The sequence below is a fragment of the Pimephales promelas genome, chromosome 8 (genome assembly GCF_988280905.1).
Source record: "Pimephales promelas chromosome 8, fPimPro1.hap1.1, whole genome shotgun sequence".
Classification (NCBI taxonomy): Eukaryota; Metazoa; Chordata; class Actinopteri; order Cypriniformes; family Leuciscidae; genus Pimephales; species Pimephales promelas.
The window spans coordinates 31641396-31662627 of NC_142776.1; the positions used below are offsets into that span (position 1 = coordinate 31641396).

Genomic DNA, 21232 nt, shown 5'->3' on the forward strand with positions numbered 1-21232 from the left:
AATGCTTTGTTCAGGCTGCTGTATTATTGATGGGCTGGTAATTGAACCGTTCAGTCTCTGGCATGCATGTTAAAACAGACTGAAGCAGAGTCAAATCTCAGTTAGCCATTGTTATTATTTAATATCGCTTCAACTTCATAATCTCATTTAGTAGTCTCCATTGCCCGAACTGAAGTTTTAATTATATATATATATATGTTGTGTAGCTGGTGGCTGTTGAGGGTGTTACTACTGCATTATTTATGGTGATGTGATTTTAACAGTTTAGCAGCATATTACAGTGTTAGCATTTGTGACTTGTAGTAACAGGGCTTGAACAGTCAAGTTCTCAATTTGCTGATGATTTAAAGGGTTAGTTCACCCAAAAATGAAAATGCTGTAAGTAATTACTCACCCTAATGTTGTTCCAACCCTGTAAGACTTTGGTTCAACTTCAGAACACAAATGAAGATATTTTTGATGCAATCTGAGAGGTGTCTCACTCCTTCATAGGCTGCTAGATAATTTCTTCTGCCGGCCCAGAAAGTTAGTAAAGACATCGTCACAATAGTCCAAGCGACTACTGGGTCAAATTTAAGTTTATAAAGCGACGAGAATACTTTTTATGCACAAAAAAAAAACCTAACCCTAAATAACGACTTTATTCGACCATCTCTTCTCTTCCATGTCCTCTTACGCTATTGACGTAGTGTAAACGGTGCAGCGCCGGAACGGACACTATTTAACGACCAATTTAAAATTGTGAATTTCTCAGAATTTACTAATTCTTGGAAACATTTAGGATAATGGAAGTACACAGTTGAAAGAAATATATAACACTGTGCGAGTGGTTTTTGGATATTTTGATTTTATTTATTTGAATTTTTACATATTGTACCTTTGATGAGATTATTATTATTATTTTTTTTTGCTGCTTTATTTTTATCCAAAGATTCAGATAATACACCAGTAATCTCATATGTCTCCAATTTCATGTATCTGAGAGATCTCAACAATCTTCCAAGATTGATTTTCAGATGAATAGTTTATTTTATTGCTCTATACTCTTACTATATGTAAACACTTGTTTTATTCATGTCAATACATTAAGAGAAACATATGAATAAAAGTATTAATTTACATCATGCTGAATAAAAGTATTAATTTCCTTCCTTTTTTATTTGCTTCCCCCAAAGCAACAAACAACTATTATTAATATTTCTTGAGCAGCAGACCAGCATATTAGAATGATTTATGACAGATCATATAACACTAAAGTAATGGCTTCTGAAAATTGCAGGAATAGTGTTTCATATAATATGCTTTTGCTGCTGAAAGTAAGCAGCCTTAATGTACCAACTTTAACCTTTTTCGTGTTTGTTCATTCAGTTATCAAGCAAAACAAGAGATTAAAGTGACTAAATAGAGGAAACACTCCAATTAGAGCACAAAATGAGAAAATTGTTCTAATAGCTCTTTAGTGCTAGTAATCTCAGTTCTTAACGGTGCGAATGAGATTACATCAGAATCTGGGTTTTATCCAAAGGTTTGAGAAGGATACACAGCCATCAAATCTAACTCTTCAGTCAGAATATATAAATCCAGTTTGACAAGACAGGATTGGAGCTAATCCCATTTGTTGCCTGAACAGTGTGCACACTAATTTTTTATACTGAAAGACACTTAAATGCTGAGTGTGTGCTTAGCAGCAGATATCCATCTACTTATTGACAATGCTGTGGTATTGAGACCATCTGAAGTAGAATTGCTGTAAATAGTCAACATTCACTCTTTCCTTGCCAGTTATTAAGAGTGCCAACATGCCACTCTTTAAGGGATGGATGAACTTCTTTTACACACCTTCATATTGTTTCAAACCTGTTCTGATCTATGGAATCTGGTTTCTGCCACTGAATAAAATTAAAAGGGTAATTTTATTATGCAGGTTTTTTCTCAGAATTGTGTGATAGAGTAAATTCGCATTTGTGAGAAACAAGCTTCCATATGGTTTTAAAAATGTCTCATTCTTCTTCAAAATATCTTATTTTTTGTTTCACAGAAGTCATGTGGGTTTGGAACATCTCTTAAAGATAAAGTGCTGTTTAAGAAAATCCTACAATATTATTTTCTATTATATTTTGATATCTCTTTTAACCAAACCATTAAATATACAATATTTGGTACTAAAAATCCAAGATAGTAAATAAATAATAATAAAAATAATAGAAATTTAAAAAAAAAAAAAAAAACACCAAAAAAACAATGGTATTGTAATCAGCCAGTATTGCACAGGAACATTTTGTATCCCTACATGTGGGATTAGAAGCATTTTTGTTTGGTTATTTAAATGCGGCCAGTAATAATCAGACAAATGGCGATGGCGGTGACCGATCCTGTTGTGTGAGGAATAGACGTGATTATTTTTCCTCATAGCCAAGTACTCACACCATGCTTCCTTTCTACTGCCAGTTTGCTTCCTATTTTTTCCGCTGTCCTGATTTACACTTATCCGCCATGCTTAATGAGTCTTCACGGTGGGCGAGGCGAGTGCGAGAGGGGCAGGACGCCATCAGTCAGTTGGGGTGAAAAGCTTGCTCTTGATTTTACTCTGCCCGGTCTCTACCTTCTCCTCCTTCTCTGGCTCTTGCTCTAGACCGCTTTGCCCAGGCAGTGCCAGGTCAGAGTTCACATGGACCTTCCCACGCTGGGCAGCTTTTACCCCTTGCCAGTATCATTAGACTGAGATGTGGGGATTAAGAACAGGCTGTAGTTGTTAAGAAAGTCCCACTTCTGTTTACAGGGTATTTCCTAGGTGGGCTGTATGGGGATGAACTTTGTTAGCTTGAATCTTACAAATTAAACTGTTTAGAGGAACAGCCTTTGGTTGCTGCGTTGTCTTCCTGACAATTACTTGCAAATCCACTTACGAGTGAACAAAGTTGGTTGATCTGACGCATGCTGATATATTTGATACATTCTAGTGAGTTGGTTTATTATAAAGGACTGTCTCTCTCATATTGTGTGCTGTAAAGTCACAGTGACTCTGGTGATTTGCTTTAATCAAATGGTTCATGTAAATGCACGGATTCAAAAAATCCAGATCTTGTTTTATTGCAGAATATTAAAAGAAAGTTAAATTCTGCTGTTCATTAATATGGTAACTAGGTTTTTAATATATGTATTTAAGCTAGATGTTGTCATTCTAATTAAGTTTTTTTTCATTCATTCAAAAACCATAACTGCTTGTGTGCCAGAAACACTGATATTGAGTTGTAATTTATATCATGAACTCATGATATTGATTACAAATAGTGTTGTCATGTTGGGCAGGTCAGGTTGCTTTGATATGAGAAAATACTTACTGCAAAGACTGCACTTTTAAGTTGGACTGATAGAACTTGTGCAGTAGTTAAAATCCAGGAGATGTTATATTGGATCAGGAAGGTAAACATATGCCACCAGTAATGTGCCAAACTGTCCAATTAGCTTAACGCTCTACCTTTTGATTTTAATCTGCTTACTAAAGGTAGCCGCCATCTGTGGAAGCAGTCTCAGGGCAAGCGGTAGAGCCTCAGGCATTGTCTCTGGGTCCAAGAAACACATCCAAATCCGACAGACCGTAGCCAAAAGCCTGTCATTATGACAGTCGTGGGGTGTAGTAACCCATCCTCTATAGTGACATCACAGAGGTCATCTCAGGGGTCGCCATAACCAGCACTAAATCAAAAAAGCTTCCTGGCAGAGTTAATACTATTATGAAGAAATGCAGGCATGTGGAGCAGAGTTCAAGAGCCCCCACTGAGGAATGAAAGAAATCGACTCATTCACACAGTGGTCAATTATTCAATTGCTTCTCCGCTTACTGGTGTTTGACCTATGTGTTTCCTATCGGATTTGTTAAGCAGAGGAGAAGATTAAGGGGAGGATGGGCTTCAGGGGTCTGGTTGAAAAAGGAAGTGATTGAAGCAGCTGGTGGGGCAGTGAAGTGCGGTTATCACTCATGACTGGCCCCAAAAGCTGAAATAAAGAGAACATACAGCCGTGCACCGACCAAATCCCACTTTTGACTTTAATTAGAGGCCTGAATAAATTACCTTATTTGGTTACAAAGAGTCATCACTGGTTTTCTGTGGAAATGTAGCTCCTGATAAAGTTGTATTTTGTGAGCTTCGGGCCTCCTTCCTGACATTGCTCTCAGAGTTAAGCACTGATACATTTTATTGTTTGTTTAACTAATTAAAGTCAAAAAGGAAGTGACCTATTAAGCTCAGGGTCCGGCCTACATAAAAACGGCTATTGAGCATCAGTGAAACACTGTTGTCAAATTTGAATAGATGTACAGCCATTGAGATTTTATCCTAAGTGACTTGGGGACGTCAAAATAACAGGCACAGTTGAACACTGTATCACACTACTTGAATATTTAATATCGTGCACGGCCGACAGAAATTATTTAATAAATGAAAATATATCATTTATGAAAAATAGTTCATTTCTGTGTTTTTATGTTTTATCTGTCGGTAGAATAACATTATTTTTAACGGGAAGTGAGATGGAATTACTGACGACTTGTTTCGGCAGTTCAGAATCGATTGTTTCTTTTAGGAGACAATAACTTTATTTGTGGTGTGTACTTTGAACTTTAAAACATTGCAGACTTTTTACACACATGAAAGGTAGTATTCAAAAAAGCACAATAGGACCACTTTAGTAAATAATATGGCAGACAAATTTGGGTATTTTCAGCGTCCATTAAGAGCTTTCAACTCCATTTCACATTTTCCAGAATCCCACGGATTTTTCTAGCAAACTCAGTGCTGATTCAGTCTGACCATACAGTACGTTTAGGCGTTGTAGGCCAACAGGCACCATGAACAACTGCAACTGATCTCTGTAATTCATCGCATTGCTGCTTTTACAGTACATAGCTGATTCCCAGTACGTCATGGAAGGTGACCTCCATTAGAGTTACCCCGATTTTATTGCACCGCTGATATGAATCTGAAGGGAAAATGGGCGTGAACTCCATTTGTCTCTGGCCAGATGTCTTGCTGGCGCCAGATTCCAAAAGGTTAAATCAACTACTGATCCCTTACCACACATGACATCACAAGAGAGTGCGCTTTTAATGGCAGAATACATGACATTTAACTCAAAGTTCATCCACTTAGGTATAACAAAGCGGCGTATTTCTAGATGCATATTAGGCACATCTGCAAGCTTTGTGATTTACCAGCCTTGTGGTTCTGCTCTCTCTACTGCATCCAGATAATCAAAATCTGTCACTGATACAGTGCCATGAATTCATAATTCAGAATAATTTCAGGAACAGCTGCTGTGCATTACCATAACTGCAGGGGGGCTCCGTTTATTTTATCTCTAAGTTTTCATTTTTCGAATTCTGCGTTATGAAGGGGAAGAGGGTGGAAAAAAATGTGCCTGTCACACATACACCGCCAAACAATTTACAGAAATACAATTCATGTCTCCAGGGACTCAGTGATAGAGAGCTTTAATATGGAGATTCCTCTCACAGATGCATTTTCAAGTGAATACAAGTTGGGATAGACATTGACGCAAGTTACTCAGCAGGAGACACGCAGCAGAATATGCTTATAAGTTTTCGTGTCTGCGCAGGTGACAGGGTTGTTTTTATATGTGATGCTGTGGGGCGACCGTAAGCATATGGTTGTTCAGGTGTCTGTGTGTATACACTTGTGTGTGTGTTCTTGTTTGAAGCTGACGTCTGGGTGCCAGTAAGAGCTGTGTTGTGTTTTGTGCAGGTATCAAGACACCAGCTCGTGTTGGAGTGAGATGCACTGACTCCTTGAAAACTGCAGCATTCCCTGTCGTTCTTGCTCACCTCCGAGGCTGTGGCCAGTCATGCGGTCATTACGGAAAATCCTCCTACTTTTGGGCGCTTGCCTTAATATGAGCTGCAGGTATCAAACTAATGCCCTGGATATTCCATTTGATGGTAAGCTGAATAAATTACTTTTTTTCTGGTAATATTTCTTCTCCCAGTTTATATATATGATCATGTTTTTCAGTTTAGTCGTTTGTACAATTTACCCAGTTTTTCATGCTCTCTGGAAGAACCATCAGTTTTCAACGCAGATTTAAAAAAGGAAATTGCCACTTATTTTTTTCATTTCAATTTATGACTTCATATTTATACCATTTGTGGCTTTCTATATCATGTTTGAATTTATTTCTCACAATTGCGACTTATTTCACAACTGTGACTTCATTTCTCATTATTGCAACATATTACACAATTGTGATATCACTGATGCAGCTTCACATTTTACAAATTCTACTTTATATCTCAGAATTGCGAATGCACATCTCACTGACTAATGTCTGTGTAACTCAATTACTTTTTCATATAGTGCAGTTATGACTTATTATTCATATATTTATATCAATTTTGACTTTCTATATCACATTTTGACTATATTTTTCACAAATGTGACTTCATGTCTTACAAATGTGACTGTCAGTTGCACAAACGTGACAGTTACAACTTCGTATTCCAGTTGCGGCTTTATATCAGAATTCATTTTTTATATCGCATAATTGTGACGTTTTATCTCAAATTTACAATTTGATCACAATAATGCAACAAATCTCAAAAAATGCTAATTCACACAGTATATCACCAAAATTGCAACTTAATATTCATATCCATGTCTACATCTCAGTTGTGTCTTCACATCCCACAATTGTAACATATCCTACAGTTATGAATGTATCTCAATTGTGACTTCATATCCCATGATTGCAACTTTATTTCTTATAATTGCAACTTCATTTCTCATAGTTTTGAGTTTTATCTCATAAATTTCTTTTTCTATCACAAAATTTTATGTGACATTTTATTATTTCAACTATTATTATTTTTATTTATTTTTTTTACTCTGGGAGGAAAACATGCTTCCATAGTGAGCACACTGTTCTTACAACAAATCTTTTCGAAACTGGGTGTTTGTATGCAGGTTCACACAAGCTGAGAGCAGGTATAATTTATTTCTGGGGCTGTTTCCATGGAAACCAGATAAAAGTGTATTTTGTTGATGTTAAATTATTCACAATATATCTTTGGGGCCTGAAAGATATCTGAGGGGAACACAACACTGTTCTTAATTTTCTTATTTTCTACATTTCTACATTTATTTAATCAGTCATGGTCCCTGGATTTAATTGTTTGTTGACAATTCATTAATTTGCTAGAAGTTCAACAGAAGTAATATCTATGGTTCTAACAAATCCCTGTACATTTGTTTCTATGTGTTCTCCCTGCTGCGGTGGATTTGTTAGTTTTAGCACGCATGAACAGTAAGTTCCAATGCCATTCCATCATGATTCTAGTCGTGCATGTCCAATTTTACACTCAAACTGCATTAGCCATTACTTTCTTCCTGTTCTAAACCACAAACAAACTCTCATTGACATTATTTGGCCAGATCATTTGCCATTGCCTGATAACAACTCATGCTTTGCCACACAATCAATGATTCGATATCTAATTATGTTCTCCAACAAACAATTTGTTTACCTTTAGTTTTGAATGCATTGATCAAAACAGCCAACCTGATTGTGGAAAATCATTACGATTGAACCAAAGCCATTTCACATCATCATTTGCTGCACGCATATTTTCCTCCACAGTTTACTGAGCATTTTTCCTTTCTGGCTGTTTCTTTATCTAGTGGAGCAGCTTCCCACAATTACAGAGCAGTCTCCTGCTTCTGTGATCGCCTTCTCTTTCGAAGAGAGCTTCCCGGTGAAGTGCGAGGCCACAGGAAACCCCAGACCAGAGTAAGCCGTATACACTCTCACATACACTAGCATTCAAAAGTTCGGGCTCAGTGAGATTAAAAATGTTTTTGAAAGAAGTCTCTGTAACGCTTAATAATAATGGTCCGTCATTAATAGATGACTATTCAGGAAGTAGTGCAGGACAAATGAGTAACACTTCAGCTACTGCTATGGAAACTAATTTGTGCATAATTACTGAATATAATGTTTTGAAATATAATTTAGATTTAAAATAACTGTTTTCTAATTTAATACATTTTAAAATATAATTTATTCATGTGATGTAGAGCTGAATTGACCGATGGCTAAGGATGTATATTAAACTTACAGGATATTCTTATAATATGATGGCCTCTTAGATGTCAAAAGCTTGAGGAAAATTTGACTTCTCAGTTCATCACCCCTTTAAAGATAACGTTCAAATATGTCGTTGACTTAACTTAGAACAGATGTAGACATCCTTGTTTAATTTATCCACGTTTAGTTGGTGTTATGGTCTACCGCATAACTTAATCTCAGTTGAGATGTGGTTTGGGAAAGGGTAAAAAAATACACACCGTCGCCCAGCCTCTCAGGAACCATTGTGTCGGAGTTGCATGTACCCCATTCGCACCGTTTGACCATTTTTAACTTAAAATGATAAGAAAAACACGAATGAAAACGGACTAACTGCAATGCATTTCAATGGAAGCAGAGAATGTCCAAGTGTATTGGGTTAAGCTGCACACTGTGATTGGCTCATCGCTTTTGAGGGCGTGGCTTAGCCATAGGTCAATTATTAGCATCATTACTCCAGTCTTTGGTGTCACATGATCCTTCAGAAATCATTCTATTATGCTGAATTGGTGCACAAGAAACATTAACTAGTATTATGCCTTATATTTTTGCAAATTGTGATACTTTTTTCAAGGATTTTTTGATAAATAGAAAGTTTAAAAGAATATCATTTATTCTTCTGTAAAATTATAAATGTCTTTACTGTCACTTTTAATGAATTGAATGTGTCTTTGCTTGGGGGAAAACAAATATTTAAACAAAGTGAACAGTGAACAGTAGTGCCTTACCTTTGGGAGACCTGGGAAAGAGTGGATGTTCGTTTTTAGATACAGCCATGGTTTTTGGAGGAGTATACAGGCCTCCAGACTAACTTTTTTCATTAGGAGCACAGTAGCCCCCAACTGAAAATTTTAGGGGCACAAGACAATAAATCACCATACTAACCAAATATTCACATTTCTACTAATTAAATTTCCAGTAAATTGCTGATAAATACTTTGATAATAGATAGATGTTGCAACCTCTTTTCTTCTAAAAGCAACCGGCAGTGGCGTTGCTTTTTGATTTATTAACATGTCACCGCATACACTATGCTTGAGGCTAAGATTGTGTTAAACTAGCGTATTGTGTTTAAACTGTTCCCTGCAGTTATGGGGTAGTGACTGCAACATTCGCAGTTCATGGAATTCGTCTCCTTACAGTACTACCCTTACCAGCTGAATTCTCACAGTCTTCACGAGAATAGTGACTGGCCTTTTTTGCCACAAAAACCTCTCACTCTGAATCATCTTTGGACTGTGACACTGTAGCTGCAACGTTTCAAATAGCTCACGGTTTCAGTTTGTATCACGGTTTTTGGTTCACGGTTTCGGTATTAATTTTGGGGATGTGTTCAGGGAAAAAAGACTACTGTAGTTCACTTTTGAAAAATCTTTTGCTGATAATTTACTCACCCCCATGTCATCCAAGATGTCCATGTCATTCTTTCTTCAGTCGAAAAGAAATTAATGTTTTTGATGAAAACATTCCAGGATTTTCTCCATATAATGCACTTCAGTGGGAACCAAATGGTTCAAGGTCCAAAAGTCAGTTTCAGTGCAAACTGCAAACTGTTCAAAGGGCTTTAAACGATTCCAGACGATGAATCAAGCGAAACGATCGCTCATTTAATAAATAAATAACAAAGTTGAAGTTTTATAAGCTCAAATGCTCGCCTTGCTCTGTTCTGTGTGACTCTCCTGTTCAATCTTTTTCCGAGTCATTTGGTTCATTCAACGAACGAATTGACTCGGAAAAAGATTTGTTCATTTTGATGAACGAGTTTGAAAAGGAGAGTCACGAACGTGCATTGCAGTACAGAGCAAGGCGAGCATTTGAGCTTATAAAACTTAAACTTTGTTATTTATTTATTTATTTTTATTAAATGAGTGATCGTTTTGCTTGGTAAGACCCTTATTCATCGTCTGGAATCGTTTAAAGCACTTTGAACAGTTTGCAGTTTGTCTTTTGGACCTTGAACCGTTTGGTTCCCACTGAAGTCTATTATATGGAGAAAAATGCTGGAATGTATTCATCAAAAACCTTAATTTCTTTTCGACTGAAGAAAGAAAGACATGGAAGTCTTGGATGACATGGGGGTGAGTAAATTATCAGCAAAAGTTTTTTGAAAAGAGAACTACTCCTTAACATAAAAAAAGGCTATAATATTTGTATTGTGGGGTAACCGTTTTATAAAAGCAATAAGGTACTTCACATACCTAACGCCCTTCATCAGTGACTTATTCGCGATACAGCATGTACTCGATACAATCTTCAGCTTGAAGTCATGTTATCATTTGTCTTCCTCTACTAATCGCTTGCTTGTGCTAGTTTTGCAATGAAAACTAGACCAAAGATGGAGGGAACGACCTTCAGGAACGACCGCAAGAGCATCATCATGGTGCTCGCGTGCTGGTTGATCAACATCACCAGCTATTTTTGCGTGGTGAACAGTGCAGCTGTGCAAGATCAGCACCAAACCAGCATGGATATTCAGCAGGGTTGCTAGATTATGGGTAGAACAGCTCACAATATATGCAAAAGCAACATCAGAAACACGCAAACACCCCACTGGCATTTCAAAGCACGTATCAAAGCCCCGTCTGAGTAATTGATGTCATATCAAATTTAAAAAAAAACTGAATGTGGAAAGCGTCTTTGCATTCTTGTGTTGTTTTTATATTTCAACGGTTGCACACTGAGCAGTTTTAATTTCATTGAATCATTGATCTTCTCTGTTTTTCAGATTCAAGTGGACAAAGAATGGTCAAGACTTTGATCCGTATCTGGACCCCAGATTGATAACATTAGATGATTCCGGAACATTCACCATTCCCAATAATGGGAATCTCACAGAATTCCAGGGCAATTATCGCTGCTTTGCGACCAACAAGTTAGGAACGGCCATGTCGGAAGAGATTGAATTCATTGTTCCCAGTGAGTAATGCACAACTTTGTGCTGTATGCGCTGTAACGACTCTTTCAGAAAGATTTAGAGTTCACTATCCAATGAAACAACCGCTCTGGTCCATAGTGGGATATCCATTTTACTTACCCGCTACAAACCCTGGAGCTTTTCTTTCCCTTTCATCACAGTGCATTATGGACCATGAGGAGAGGGCTGATGAAAAATGAGTTTTCTCCTTTCTCTCCATCATTTTTTTGATGTAACATTTCTCATTGTGTTCTGAAATACACCACATAAATCTCCAAAGATGTAACCAGGGCAAAGAGTCATCAGTTACAAAACAAGACCGGTTTTCAATCACTCATTCAGCTAGCACGTTCAGTTTCAGCAGCAGAATGATGCGTTATTGGCTGGATTTTGGACTAAATTTGGGAAATTGGAATGAATAATCTCTTTTTAGGAATGCCTTAGGGGAGAAAGCCTGTCTTATACTGCCACCTAATGGTGACTTCATTTGTAAAATGGTATTGGTTCATTTTGTTTCTCTCTGCAGATGTTCCGAAGTTCCCTAAAGAGATCATTGATCCCATCGAGGTTATGGAAGGTCAGTCAGTCATTCTGGAGTGCAACCCACCTAAAGGAATTCCCCCACTGCAAATCTACTGGATGACAATAGGTAAGTTCTGTTTTTTTGGTGGTTAAATTAGTTTAAGGCACATCCACATTTGGCCTACGGTGCATTCAGTGAATATTGCGTAGTTAAAAGGATCGGCTGAACATAGTCTACCTTTAAATCTACCTTTTTATTATGAATTCAATTATTTTAAAAAAAAGTAATATGTCAAATGTATATTTTAATAATATTAAAATTATTAGTAGTTGTGCTTGAGGTTAATTGTTTTACTTTTGAGAATGCAATGAAACATGCCAAATTGTGTGGACATAATTTTTTTTAATTGACAAAAATTATGAACACTTGCAAAAACAAGACAACCTTATCTTAATAACTGATTAACTCTCCTACGTTGAGGGAGATTTCTTTGGAGATATTTTTCTTTATTGTTTCTTTGTTCTACTCATCATTATGTTGGTTTCCCCTATCTTGTTTGACCTGATTGCTTTATTGGGTTAATTGATTGTATTAGGCCTTATTAGGTTTATTGAATTCTTTCTGATTATATGTGGGACTTAATTTATAATTTGTCGTCATTCTCATATTTTGTGTTACTTTTCCCTGAAGAAGACCACTTGTTGGTCAAAACATGTTGATTCGTGTACTTTAAAAAAACGATTTTAGCCATACTAAAGAAAGGTTTTTTGTTTTTTTTTACTTTATCCTTCTCCTCATTGAAACCTTGACTGAGTGCCTGGGACCTGCTTTTCGTTTCTTTGTAACTTGTCCCTAATTATGTTGTAGTCAGTGTATGCTTAATCATGTGAGCTTTTGGTTTTTCAATGCATCTAATATCTTTGTCAGATAAATACCTTAAAGGTAAGTGTTTTTCGGAGAGGCTAGCAATAGTGAGCTAGCTTTAAAAGCATATGTCCCACCCTCCCTTTAGAGTGTCTCCAAAGCCAGGCCTCATTAAAACACATAGTTTTAAAGCACATTACGTTACAATAATAATGAACATACATAAACAACTTAAAGAGCACTGACCTGTATCACATGACTGCTGCAGATTCATTTCGGCGTTGATAGTGTTGCCATTGAAACGCATAAATTAGAGTCACTAACCGCTCAGAGTATAGCGTTACGGGTTATGGTGATTATGGTGTGAACACAGCATAAGCTCATTGTTTTGGTTCAGGAAGAACTGTCCACAGACGAGATATATACATGCAAATGCATTTAGACCAGTTAAATTAGTGATTACTATAAGGATGTTAAAACATTTTCAGCCAGCATTACAGAAAAAAAAAAGAAAAGAAAAAAAGAAAACTGGATAAAATCACCCACCCTGCCTTTAACCAAGTTTAGTGTTTCGTTCTTCCCTTACGGAAGCGTATAGCATTCAGTTGAGGAAAAAAAATCTACTCTGTTTTTCTGAATTAACGAGTTAATTATCTCAGAATTACCAGACAATTTTTCATGGAAAAAAGTTTTTGCTCTGTTTTTCTGAATTAACGAGTTAATTATCTCAAAATTGTGAGTAACTCATTAATTCATAAAAACAGAGTGAAATAAATGTTTTTTTCAAAAAAAGTATCTCATAATTCTGAGATATTAACTCGTTAATTCAGAAAAACAAAGCAAAAACTTTTTTTCATGAAAAAATATCTCATAATTCTGTGATGATTAACTTAATTAATTTATTTTAAAAAAGAGTAGATTTTTATTCCTCAAGTGAATGCAAAACGCTTCCGTATTCCCTCATATTTTAAAATATTTTTTAAAAATAGTAAAAGAAAAAAAAAGAACTTGTCATTAAAAACAAATATCCCCTGCGGACGTCACTTCTGGCCACTACTGTAGTCATGTTCATTAAAGCAATTGTATTATTACTATAATACCTTTATTACTGAGTGTTTTGAGTCTCGTTAAATCATTTTTCTCCTTTTTTTTTTAAACATCACAGGTCTACAGCACATCGAGCCGGATGAAAGAGTATCAGTGGGTCTGAATGGGAACCTGTACTTCTCAAACGCCATTGAGACTGACAGCCGCAGAGACTACAGCTGCTTTGCTGCCTTCCCGCTCATACGAACCATCGTCCAGAAAACTGCCATGTCCGTCGTGGTCAAAAACAGTATGTAAAAATACTCATTTTCAAGAGTTTGATTGCATAACGTGGTAATTTATTTTCACGACCAGCATTGGTTTTATACATGCCGGCCATGTGCATCTGTACATCTCCAGTGTCTCATGTAGTCAATCTCCAAGCGCTTGCTGGACCTCAGCAAATCAGCTTGGTAGATATTGATACTTCCTGTGATGACTTGTTGGTGTATTTCATGTCCATTTTATCTATTGTTTTAGTTGTTTTTGCATTGCCACGCATATTTTTATTTGTCTCCATTTCTTCATCCAAGACAAGTTAATGAAGGACTCAGTGTCTGGTAGCGGCAGAGGTTATGGTGAGTGACGTTCATTAGAGATGCTACATACGCATAGAGAAGCTGCTTTGTTTTTAATTAGTTTTGATTAATTATCTCATTCCATGTCACATTATACTTGCTTACTCTTTAGCCTACATTTGCAAAACTCAAAGGTGTTCTCTGATCAGTGATGGAAATAATGAATGGGTTCATTCATAACTTCTCTGTTCTGGTGTATTACTTGTATTTTAAAGGGATAGTTCACTTTGAAATTAATTTTTGGTATGTTTTAGCTTACCTCAAGGGCATCCAAGATGTGTGTCTTTGTTTCCGCAGTAGTTTCAATTTTGATATTTTTAGGTCAAACCGTTCTTGTCTGTCAGACATATAATGGAGGTCTATGGTCACCACCTCAAAGAGCATGCACAGAGAAGTCCAAATTAAACATGATTTAATGACTCGTAAATGTAAGTACACATTGATGGCCTAAGACACGAAACGAGCCGTTTGTGTGAGAAAACGAACAGTATTTATATCGTTTTTAACCTCTTGTTACCAAAGCCGCGCAGGCGCTTTGTGGCTGTGGAAACAAGAGGTAAAAACAATATGTTCCTTTTTCACATAAACCGCTCGTTTCATGTCTTAGGTGTACTTACATTTACGAGTCATTAAATCATGTTTAATTTGGACTTCTCTGTGCATGCCCTTTGAGGTGGTGACCATAGACCTCCATTATATGTCTGACAGACAAGAACGGTTTGACCTAAAAATATCAAAACTACTGAGGAAACAAAAACACCTACATCTTGGATGCCCTAGAGGTAAGCTAAAACATACCAAAATGAATTTCAAAGTTAACTATCCCTTTAAAAAAACTTAATTGAATAATTAATTAATGTAAAACAGTTACAGTTCTGTTTGGTGATATTATGTTGTAGAAATGAAAGGATTTAAATAAATTATTATATTATATTATATTATATTATATTATATTATATTATATTTATCTTTTTACTGTTATAAAGCAAACTCTCTTTTGGAGAGGAAGCCCCGTCTACTGGTGCCCACAGGATTAGAGTCACATACACGTCTGGTGAAAGGCGAAGCTCTTCAGTTGGAGTGCATTGCAGAGGGGTTGTAAGTGTCATTGTCTAATTTGCATTATTCAGTTGAATCGTTAATTTAATTTAGGAGCATGCCATTTGTTTCAATAATACCACTTGATATGCATTTAAAATCTAGTGGGAATGTTTAAACGTGGATTATATTAAGGACATTTAGATGGAAACATAAAAAATAAATGTTTGTTTAAAGTTGTAAACTTTAATACATTTGCAAAATGATAGCTCAAAAACGTGTTTATTCATAGAGAGAACATTCAAAAGTTACTGTATGTTCCCATAAATGTAACATTCCCATTCCCCTTTCTCTAATGTATACATAATTAAGAAAAAAAATCATTCATTTAAAAAAATTTTTTTTAAATCATTTAAAACCTGGACGTTTTGAACATTCAGAGATAGTTCAGAAAGAATATTTTCAACCTAATGGAAACATTAGCATAAAGTTCATATCATTTTTGTTTGCTGGGTAGACTCTATGAAAAATGATTGGTTGCTCATTACTACAATCTGTCTTTCAGCCCCACACCAAAGGTGGAGTGGGTTAAAATAGGCTTCAACAATCTTCCAGAAAGGGTCGTGGTGGAGCGTCATGGGAAGTTGCTCACCGTAGAGATGGTAAATGAGGAGGACGATGGGAAATATATGTGCAGAGCCAAAAATCCTCATGGAGAGGTTGTGCATTATTTTCATGTTACAGTAGAGGGTGAGTCACATTATTTATTTTTTATAACCACAGTAAATATGCCAGTGTGGCTTTAATAATGGTTGTATATCATGCATTTAAAGTCACTAGTGGTAAAAGTGCGCCATCTTCTGCCCAAAGACAAGAAGTGCTTCCAGGGTTGTTTCAGGACAACTATAAATACACTCCTACTATAATGCTCAAATGCCATACATATTCTTAGAACTCACTGGTCATTTTCAGAATAATAATGCTATCATAAAAGATTTTTTAATAAGTTTATATTTCAGTTTTTTTTTTTTTTTTTTTTTGTATGTTCATCATGTATAGTGTCTGTTTTTTTTTAATACTCTGACCTTAGTCAGGGTAGATGCCATATTAAATAAAAATGACACAGATACAAATGAGGCTGTGAGGGAGAGATATATTAATAATAATGTCTATTTTCAAGCAGCAAAGCAAGGTCAAGGCACACACACACCATCTTCACCTTTAACAGCTATTTGTGTTCAAACAACAATGAATATTAGGACATATCTGAGTGCTGACTGCTGCAATTGACTAATCAAAATCATGTCATGTGTGTGTAATACATTGTTTTACATGACTCTATTCTCTTGCATAAACAGAGCCTCCTGAGTTTGAGATTGAACCTCAAAGTCAGTTAGGGACGATTGGAGCTGATGTGGTGATCAAGTGTGTCGTGAAAGGAAATCCTAAACCTAGTGTTGCATGGAGAGTCAACGGCCGACCGTTGAACGGTAAACATTTATAATTCCTATCTCAAATTACTCATCAACTATCCATTAACAATATCAATTTTAGATAACATTGTGCCTACTGACTTCAGAAATGGTGATTTTGACAGATTGGATTACTGTATAACATAATTGGTGATTACAACCTGTCAAGCATTGTATGATGTAACAATGTTTGTTAATGAAAATTATAATTAAGTGTCAACAATTTTTTTCTGCGTTAATGGGTTTAACTGCATTGCAAATATTTCATCCGTTTATGTATTTTCATTTTCAAGTTAAAATTTCACATACCCTGTTACAGTTTTAACAAAACATTTGACCCACATTTTTTATTTCAGAGGTCCCAGTCCCCAACAGAAAAATCTTGAAAGATGGCACCATTTCCATCCACAACGCAAACCCAGAAAACAGCGCTGTTTACCAGTGTGAGGCCGCTAACAAACACGGCACCATCCTAGCCAATGCCAACATCATGATTATGAGTAAGCAAACTGTACTCAGCTGTGCAGTGTATTGAATGGATTTTCATTCTAATTAAATTGATAGTTCACTTTGAAATTAATTTTTGATATGTTTTAGCTTACCTCAAGTGCATCCAAGATGTAGGTGTCTTTGTTTCCACAGTATTTTCAATTTTGATGTTTTTAGGTCAAACCGTTCTTGTCTGTCAGTCATAAAATGGAGGTCTATGGTCACCACCTCAAAGAGCATGCACAGAGAAGTCCAAATTAAACATGATTTAATGACTCGTAAACGTAAGTACACACTGATGGCCCAAGACACGAAACAAGTGGTTTGTGTGAGAAAACGAACAGTATTTATATCGTTTTTACCTCTAACAATCACAGTCACGTCCAAGTACTGTACTTTGAGGGCGTGGACGCTTTGGTCTGCGCAAGCGCCGGAAAGCCCCGGAAGTGATCTCTCATGTGTGTGCGTCACTCATTGCTTACACAGAGATTTCAGAAGTGTTATCCTTCACTGTGAAGAAATATATTTGAATATACAGGAAAATCGTAAAAATCTGATTTTTTTTTCGCAACCGCGCAAGAGATCACTACCGGCGCTTTCCGGCGCATGCGCAGACCGAAGCGCCCGTGCCTTCAGAAACCGCTCGTTTCGTGTCTTAGGCCATCAATGTGTGCTTACATTTATGAGTCATTAAATCATGTTTAATTTGGACTTCTCTGTGCATGCTCTTTGAGGTGGTGACCATAGACCTCCATTATATGACTGACAGACAAGAACGGTTTGACCTAAAAATATCAAAATTGAAACTACTGTGGAAAGTAAGACACCTACATCTTGGATGCCCTTGAGGTAAGCTAAAACATATAAAAAATTCATTTCAAAGTGAACTATCCCTTTAAATATGTCTTCGCAACTTTTTCATGCTCTCTCCACTCATTTAAGAGAGACCAATGCAGAAATTGTGGGATATTCGTGGTTTTATTCAGTTTTGGCCAAAAATCACATAAAACGACCATGGTGTTGCCTGGCCGTGAACAAACATCTGTTTTTTTGTTGGTGTGGACAGAGCAGAGGTGTGATATGGACGGGTTTGTTCAGAGAGCGGAAGGTCCAAATGATTGCACACAGGCTTTAGGGTGGAGCTGTTCTGTCGGTTCTGATCTCCAGACACACTCTCCCACAGGCAGCCAGGCGCTTTTATGTGCAAACAATTATGCCTTCCTCCATTCGTATTCAGTTACTCTAACCAAAGCATGTGTTGCTTTCATCTGAGAGATAAAATAAGCTGCTAAGGATCCTTACTTTAAAAAAAAAAAAAAGAAGAAAAGGAAAAAAATTAAATTAAATAAAGAAGAAAGAGAAAAACATAAATCTCAATTCTCTCTCTATAACCCTGCAAACCCGCTTACCTCCCCTGATAGAACAGGAAGCTGCTTTTCCAAGGACAGGGACTTTTTTTTTTTTTTTTTTTACTTAACTGATAACAACGTGCATCACAAGACGAGAGATAAAGAGACTAATCCAATCGTGTTTTGTCGTGTTTAATGGTGCAATGCTGATAACTCTCTCCCCAGACATCCAGCCCCTGATCTTAACAGAAAATAATCTGCAATATATGGCAGTGGAGGGGAAAGGTGTGGTCATGCACTGTAAGGTCTTCAGCTCGCCAACCGCCAGTATTACGTGGTGAGTAGAAGTATTTGTACAGGCCAGCAGAGGGCAGCACAGCTCTAAAGGGTTACCACTGCAGTAATGGAGTGTATTCTGTGTGTTTTTTGCATTGGTGAAGCAGTTTACTGAAGGCCCTCGGGCAGTGTTTAACACTGATAATGAGGTAAACTACTCATGTGGATCTGTAAGTGTGCCACTGTTAAGTTAAAGCAATAACAGCACTTGTGTTGTTGACTGTGGTGACTCATAAGAGAAATCAAAGAGGGATTTTCAGCAGCCATTACTTCAATCTTCAGTGTCACACAATCCTTTCTAAAAAACATTCTAATATTCTGATTTGGTGGTCGAGATACATTTCCTTATTATTATCATTGTTGAACACAGTTGTTCTGCTTAATATATACTGTATCGTTTTTTCAGAAAACTTGATGGTTTCAGGATTATTTGATGAATAGAAAGTCAAAAAGCATTTATTTTTTAAAACATTATTAATGTCTTTACTATCACTTATGCACTTTTTTCATCAGTTTTCATAAACATGAGATTCATGTGAAAGCATGGATGACTAATTAATTTGGCATTCTTTGGAAACTGTCAATTTCAGGATTCTCTTTTTATTTTTTTAATTTTTTTAATTTTAATTTAAAAAGTATTTAATTTGCTAATCCATGACATTTCTCTTCAAAACTATGTTGCGGTCAAAATATCTTGAGGTGGAATCTTACAGAATTGCAAAATAATGTCCTTTACTTTTATTTCAAATTGTGTCCTTGATTTATAAATCTCATTACACCACACAACATAACTTAAAGGGTTAGTCCCCCCAAAAATGAAATTTCTGTCATTCATTACTTATCCTTGTGTCGTTCCAAACATGTAAGACCTTCATTCATCTTCAGAACACAAATGAAGATATTTTTTATGAAATCCGAGAGGTTTCTATGACCACTGTTTTTGTTTATTTTTTTTCAGTGAATGCATTATAATGTTCAATCAAAGTGAAATTAAGTTTTAAATTAAGAAATTAAGTACAGTTCAAATGTAATGGTGATTAATTGGGGCATGCAAATTTTCAAAATAGCATGAATGTTTTATTTAAAAAAAGTTCTGTACCTTATACACAGTTGGGACATCTATCAAATAATGTGGCTAAGTTCTGTATCGTATGACTCATCGTTTTAATTGACACTGTTTCCTGAGAATGACCCAGTTGGTGTATGGTTACACAGGAGTAAAGCTGACAGTGTCAATGCAGTGGAAGGAGAAAGGTTTTATGTTCATCAGAATGGTTCGCTGGAGATCCACAGCGTGATGAAAGAGGACATGGGGGAGTATTCTTGTTTCGCTCAAAATACCGAGGGCAAAGTTGCCATTGCTGCAACATTTGAAGTCAAAGGTAAGAGGAATGGTTTACTAGATTCAGAAAGTTAACCAATTTAGCAAATCCCCATAATCTAAAATGACTTTTATTTTCTTTGTCAGATCCCACCAGAATAGTCGATCCTCCACGTGATTTGCGGGTTTTGTTTGGAACCACTATCCAGTTTTCATGCCAGGCAGAGTCCGACCCTTCCTTCGGTGATGACTTTGAGATCCTTTGGGAAAAAGATGGCATGGCCCTCAACGGCAGCGAGAACGCAAGGTGAGATAGACAACAGGATGTTGTTTTTTTTACAATAGTGAATGACAGCGCTGTCTAATCTGTGACTTTGCTGGTGTGTATAGATATATCCTGGACGGTGGAGTGCTTGAGATCATTAATGTGAGCTTTGGAGACCAGGGCTTATACGTCTGTGTGGCCAGAACACCGGTTGACCAAGACATGGCGGTTGCGCAGCTTTCAGTTGTGGGTGAGTTATGTGCTTTTAGTCTTAACAATTTAGGAAAGTAGAGATAGACACATGGCTTTGAGGGCTGAAATTGATTCAGCGCACGGCACAGGGGGGATTTGGCTACCAGCTGTGCCACGACTGGAATTGTATCCTTAATAAGATAGCACCACATAGTTTTTGTTCAAATGCACTAGCTGGAGACACGACCTGGCATGTTTGAAACCAGCTGGAGTCGTTTTCCAGGTCCACCCTCCCTCTTCTCCCTATCATTTTCTTCTACTGTCCCTAAAATGTCTATAAAGCGGCAACAAAAAAGCAACATCATGTAATGAATCTGATTGAAATGGAGATGCTTAATCGATTGACAACCCTAAATAAAAATGTGTTGTTTTCTTTAGATGTTCCTGATCCACCAGAGGATGTGATCCTGTCTGAACATAATGGGAGAAGTGTGAAAGTGCAGTGGATTCCAGGAGATGACCATAACAGCTCCATTACTGGTAACATGGTCTTAATACCCATATTGCCTAGCCTGGTTAAAATGATCATTTCCAGATGCGTCACCAACGGACGTCGCAGGTAGACCTAAAACCAATCAGAGCGATGAAGGAGATGACGTATGTAGAGCG

The 21232-nt window shown here is 36.7% G+C and overlaps 1 protein-coding gene across 15 annotated transcripts in view; it reads left to right on the forward strand.

Moving 5' to 3' along the window:
• The window catches only part of chl1b (cell adhesion molecule L1 like b), a 129403-nt gene that overhangs the window by 84576 nt on the left and 23595 nt on the right, over positions 1 to 21232 (forward strand). For 12 of the 15 annotated variants that reach the window (XM_089134374.1, XM_039648822.2, XM_089134382.1 and 9 more), the window contains 16 exons: positions 5763 to 5956; positions 7300 to 7317; positions 7692 to 7800; positions 10862 to 11052; positions 11577 to 11699; positions 13603 to 13773; positions 14057 to 14101; positions 15088 to 15199; positions 15705 to 15889; positions 16498 to 16629; positions 16968 to 17111; positions 18675 to 18786; positions 20001 to 20167; positions 20254 to 20413; positions 20497 to 20621; positions 21002 to 21103. In XM_089134374.1, coding sequence (XP_088990500.1) covers positions 5863 to 5956; positions 7300 to 7317; positions 7692 to 7800; positions 10862 to 11052; positions 11577 to 11699; positions 13603 to 13773; positions 14057 to 14101; positions 15088 to 15199; positions 15705 to 15889; positions 16498 to 16629; positions 16968 to 17111; positions 18675 to 18786; positions 20001 to 20167; positions 20254 to 20413; positions 20497 to 20621; positions 21002 to 21103 — 1990 coding nt within the window. In that variant the 5' untranslated portion in view covers positions 5763 to 5862. The remainder of the gene's footprint in view (positions 1 to 5762; positions 5957 to 7299; positions 7318 to 7691; positions 7801 to 10861; positions 11053 to 11576; positions 11700 to 13602; positions 13774 to 14056; positions 14102 to 15087; positions 15200 to 15704; positions 15890 to 16497; positions 16630 to 16967; positions 17112 to 18674; positions 18787 to 20000; positions 20168 to 20253; positions 20414 to 20496; positions 20622 to 21001; positions 21104 to 21232) is intronic. The other 3 variants (XM_089134378.1, XM_089134377.1, XM_089134380.1) reach the window with 2 other exon arrangements.